Source organism: Echinops telfairi, unplaced genomic scaffold (genome assembly GCF_000313985.2).
Source record: "Echinops telfairi isolate 266 unplaced genomic scaffold, ASM31398v2 ScPeMD7_4225;HRSCAF=4972, whole genome shotgun sequence".
Taxonomy (NCBI): Eukaryota; Metazoa; Chordata; class Mammalia; order Afrosoricida; family Tenrecidae; genus Echinops; species Echinops telfairi.
The window spans coordinates 18,752,894-18,757,668 of NW_022108124.1; the positions used below are offsets into that span (position 1 = coordinate 18,752,894).

The window sequence follows — 4,775 nt, forward strand, 5'->3', positions numbered from 1 at the left end:
CAATTTCAGCATGTATGAGATCCCGCTAAAACTGCCAGGTCCCTAACCCCCAGAGACTGTGAGAAATCACGTGTTGCCTCTTAAATTAGCAGTCGTTTCTTCTACAACTGCCAGTAGAGGAAACTAATGTAACTGTGAAACTCCGTTGTTAGTAAATCTTAACAAAACAAATCTTTATGATTTTTGTTATTGCTATCTGAATCCAAGGAGCCTTGGCGGCAGAGTTGTTACAAGTTTGGGATGCTAACTGCACCACCAGCACTTTAAAGCAGGGGTCCTCAAACTTTTTAAACAGGGGGCCAGTTCACTGCCCCTCAGACCCGTTGGAGGCCGGACTATAGTTTAAAAAACACTATGAACAAATTCCTATGCACACTGCACATATCTTATTTTGAAATAAAAAACCAAATGAGCAAAAACATCCAGCGGGCTGGATATATGTCCTCGGCTGGCTGCATGTGGCCTGCAGACCGTAGTTTGAGGACCCCTGCTTTAAAGAATTACAGTCTCTGTGAAAAGACTACCTACAGGGTAGTTCTACCCTGCCCGTAGGGTCGCTACGGGTCAGCATTGACTCAATGGCAGTCAGCTTGATTTTTTTTAAAAATCTGAATCCGGAGCAGCAACTAAATTGTAAATAAACATACAGTATGTATGTTTGTAAGAGTTTCATTCTATACACTATAACCTTAACGGTACCTTTTCCAGCTACTTGGAAACACATCAGGAAAAGCTTGCTGTACACATGTGCATGTCCAAGGACACATTCCCTGCATGTGAGTGGATGTACCCTAACAGACAATGGACAGATTTAAAAATGCTTTGAATGATTACTTTCAAGTGAACATGTTGCAGCTGAAATGACCACACAATCAGTAACATCGAAAAAAAGAAGGAAAGAAGAAACAAATGATGGAAGGAGAGGGAGAGGAGGGAGGGCGACAGGATCGAAACCCACTAAGTTCAAACTGAAAAGTAACCTCTCCGTGACTGTCCTTCACAAACCAACGCTGCAGTCTCTTGACTACATAAACACTGCAGTTCGTATGGACTAGAATAATTGCACGGATGCACTTTTTCATTAAGGAAGAAAATTCTTGATCTGTTTCACTTGATTGCTGGGTCTGAAAACCTCCTTTGTTCTCCTAAAAGCTGCCATAGAAGGAAGAACTTCTACAGAGTTTGGGGCACTTCCTCTTCTACCCAAGACAAGCTTAACAAAGTGGACCAATTTGCCAAATGATTTTGGCGCTCTATTGTGTTAACCACGATGACCTCTGCGATGTTTTATAAAGATGTAATGGAATAGCTCACAGATGTGAATTACTAAAAGTTTGGATGGAGTTAACGACGGCAACAAATGTCAGCATGAGGCAGTCTGCATGTCTGAAAAGCATACATCACAGTTTTGCAAATGAAGTCGGTGTCTTAGGCCAGCAGTGCGAAAGCAACGAGCTGAGGGGAAGGATGTGCGTGGGCCATCGGTGGAAGAAATCTAGCGAAGTCTAAGTGCAAAGGAAATCATTAGTTGTCACTCTTTCCTGAAAGGTTGTTTGACATTTTTACAGACATGTCTGACCCAAGCAAGGAGAGTCTCTCAAGCTTAAACACATCAGCTTGATAGGAAACGTACGTCGGGGTGGCTGAATTGTCATATTATTCTGCAGATATTATAGACCAGTTTCCATTGAATCAGTTCCACTTATGGAAACCCCATGTGGATCAGAGAAGGACTGTGCTTGCTGGATTTAATGGCTGGTTGTTTGGAAGTAGATTACCAGGTCTTTCTTCCACAGTGCCTCAACATTGAACTACCAATCTTGCAGTTAGCTTAATGACTTGTTTGAAATTGTCACAACTCCCAAAGGCACATAAGCAAACAATTGGCGTCTGTCTCAGAGTTTATGAGTGGTAGCTACGCTCTGTTATTGAAGTGATCGCTAGTAAATACAAACCATCAGATGTGCTCGGTGGTATCTTATGGGCGAGTGATTCATTTTAAAATGATCTCATGTCTTTCACTTTTACAAAAAAAAAATTCCATTTGCTTTCATTGTAAGTTCCCAATACACCAAGGTGATCAGAGGCAAACAGTTTCATGTGCTCAAACATCTGGACAATTTGTTAAAAGAAACAGAAGAATAAAGTAAGGATATAACTGTGTCTCCACCTACCCAAATTAGATCTTCCAAATATACTCTAAGACCTTGTGGTACTTCCATAATCTGTTGTCAATTTGAGACTGAAGAGTGAATGGGGTGGAGTTTAACCTGTCAATCGGATTGCAGCTTGATGACCTCATTTGGAGGCCCTATGGAGATAACTAGCTCACTGGAGGCAGGACACAGACACACTCCCTGCAAGACATTCCTGTTGAGAAGACACATGGAGCTACCCGAGAGCCCTGGAGCTGAAAGAGCCACGTGGAGACCCACACCAGCACCGAGATGCTTCCACTGCCACTGAATCCACAAGACGTCCCACCCACTGGCCCATGATCTTCCTGCATTCGGCGTCATTGCATGTGTTGTGTGAGTCTGAAGAGGAATTTACAGATTGGTATCGGACATATGGGCTAACATCGAACTTATGGACTTGATCTGGACTGGGCTGGGATATTTTCTCAATATTCAACTGCTCTCGTATATAAAGCTCTTTCTTATACACATATGAGTTTCCCTGGGTTTGTTTTTCTCGTTTACCCAGGCTAACACAGACCCTTCTGACATGTTTTTCCAGTAGACTGCTTCTTGGTTATTAATATCCAAACTTCATAGAATACGCATCTCTCTCAATACATTTTTTAACTAATACTTATACAGTGGAGAAAGACATACAGTTTCCAAGGACTCAATAGAACATTAAACAAACAAGCAAACCCAAAGTCAAGCTGGAGGAGTATTCGAGACAGCTTGCCCATGGTGAATTGTGGAGGACTGCAGTGGACCCTTTGCAGGGGCACTGTAGGTGGTGCTTTCTTCCAAGCAATCAAAGGTTTTCAGATTCTCCGGTGGGATTCAACCATAGACGACCAGGGCACCACAGTTGGGAGGCAGCTTTGCCATTTGGGGTGGTCTGTTTCCCATGACTGACTGCAGCATGGTTCAAGCCAGGAGGGAGGAAGATCCCTGGGACTCCATCACAATTGATGGAGCCATTTTGGCAGCAAGAAATGGAGCAGTGGTTGTGGCTGAGTCACTGAGTGGGAGACATTCTCCTAGCTTTAATTGAAGAAGCTGCTGTCTTTTTGTCCACATTTGCCTCCTTGCGGTTTCCAGGGGTCCTCGGGTTGCTGAAGATCCCTCCCAGTTAGCTTCAAGCCAGTAATGACCCTCACCTTTTGTAGACTATGGACAATACCATAGGACTGCTGCCCCCGCATTCAGCAGGATGAGCTATAGGTCAAGAAGGATTGGGGAAGACCAAGTTACAGTGTGCTTTTCAAACAATAGGGGGGACAACGATGGCCCAATAGGCTGTGAGAAGACATTGAGCACCTCCCCACCCCCGTGCCCCTCTTTAAAGGAAGGGGAGGGTGTATTGAAAGATAAAACACATTTATTTATTCACACTTGGATTTCATTTGTGATCCAAATAAAGGCCCAACTAGCATAAAGAGGAAACTATCTAAGTGTGTGGAAGATGAAGGACCACAGGAGAGACTCCATTGAAACATGCCCATCCTTTCCCTAGGGACTTCTCTGCCTGGTTTTCTGTGTGCTGTTATTCAAACAATAATAATAATAACTAATTCCTGGATCTTGCTCTCTCTTTTTTAGCTTTTGGAAAGTACAGTGTTTAATGTTTGTCAGGTTGAATTTCTACAGATGGGCGTTATTGCAGCTCAGACTACGTCCAAGGGAATGTTTCTTGGGAGATCCCCATCACACCAAAGAGTCAATTGGCTTCCAGCACTTCCCGTCATCGTCGATGTATTTTCTTCATTTCAACCTCGGTCCAAGTCCTCTTTTTCAGGGGTCCCCACCATGAAGCCACTGTGGGATGGGCTCCCGGCAGTGAGGTCAGAGTCTTCAGCTGGCACTTCAGCCACACCATCTGGGCCAGAGGTTGCTTTTCTCAGGACTCCAGCATGCAGTTCTGCATCCTGTGGTCCACCATGGTTTTTGGATGGAGGGTTAATATGATGCAGCACTGATACAACCTTGGGCATCTCTCCAACCTGGTGAATATGGAATCCACGGAGTCCGTCCATCAACCTGTTGCTTTGGCAGAGACTCCCCACGTGCTCGTTTCCCTTCTGGTCCAAGTGGATGGTACCCTGCATGGAGCCATCACCCTTCAGCACGCTTATGGACTTGGTCACCATGACTTGCAGGGCACACTCAGGTCTGGGTTCCGAGGGAGCGATGCAGTCAGGGACTCTGGGGCAAAACTGAACTGAACTCTGGGGCAAACTGCCGCATTTCAAACTGCATGTTGTATAGTTAGTACCTCATCCACTTGAAGTGAATTGTGTGTGGGAAGAATTAGAGCAAGGCTCACCCCACAGTAAAATGCTCTAGGGACACAGGATGGGGTACAATGTCTATACTTTGATAGTAAAATAGGCTCTGCCTTGGTTTTTAGGATCTTGGCTACAAAGCTCTCTTACCATTAAAGAATCTATGTCTTGATTCCTGATCACCTAGAAATTATTTATGTGTGCTGTATGAGAAAAATTGCTAAGAGGCTACTCCTGGCATTGGAGAGGTTTGGTGTTTATTGTGTGCTTGAAGATAAAATAATGTTGTTTTTAATGTAAAATAAAACCAAAC

General features: G+C 44.1%; 1 protein-coding gene and 1 pseudogene across 1 annotated transcript; one reads left to right on the forward strand and one right to left on the reverse strand.

Annotated features, from left to right (window-relative positions):
• LOC101661523 overlaps positions 1-3,802 on the forward strand; it is a 4,874-nt pseudogene extending 1,072 nt beyond the window's left edge.
• A 144-nt stretch (positions 3,803-3,946) lies between these two features.
• LOC115871255 (superoxide dismutase [Cu-Zn]-like) lies at positions 3,947-4,327 on the reverse strand. Its single transcript, XM_045294998.1, has one exon. The coding sequence runs from the start codon at positions 4,325-4,327 to the stop codon at positions 3,947-3,949; it is 381 nt and encodes a 126-aa protein (XP_045150933.1).
• Between the last annotated feature and the right edge of the window lie 448 nt (positions 4,328-4,775).

Coding starts and splice junctions, on each gene's coding strand:
- LOC115871255 (XM_045294998.1), bottom strand. CDS start 4,327: ATGGTGACCAAGTCCATAAGCGTGCTGAAGGGTGATGGCTCCATGCAG.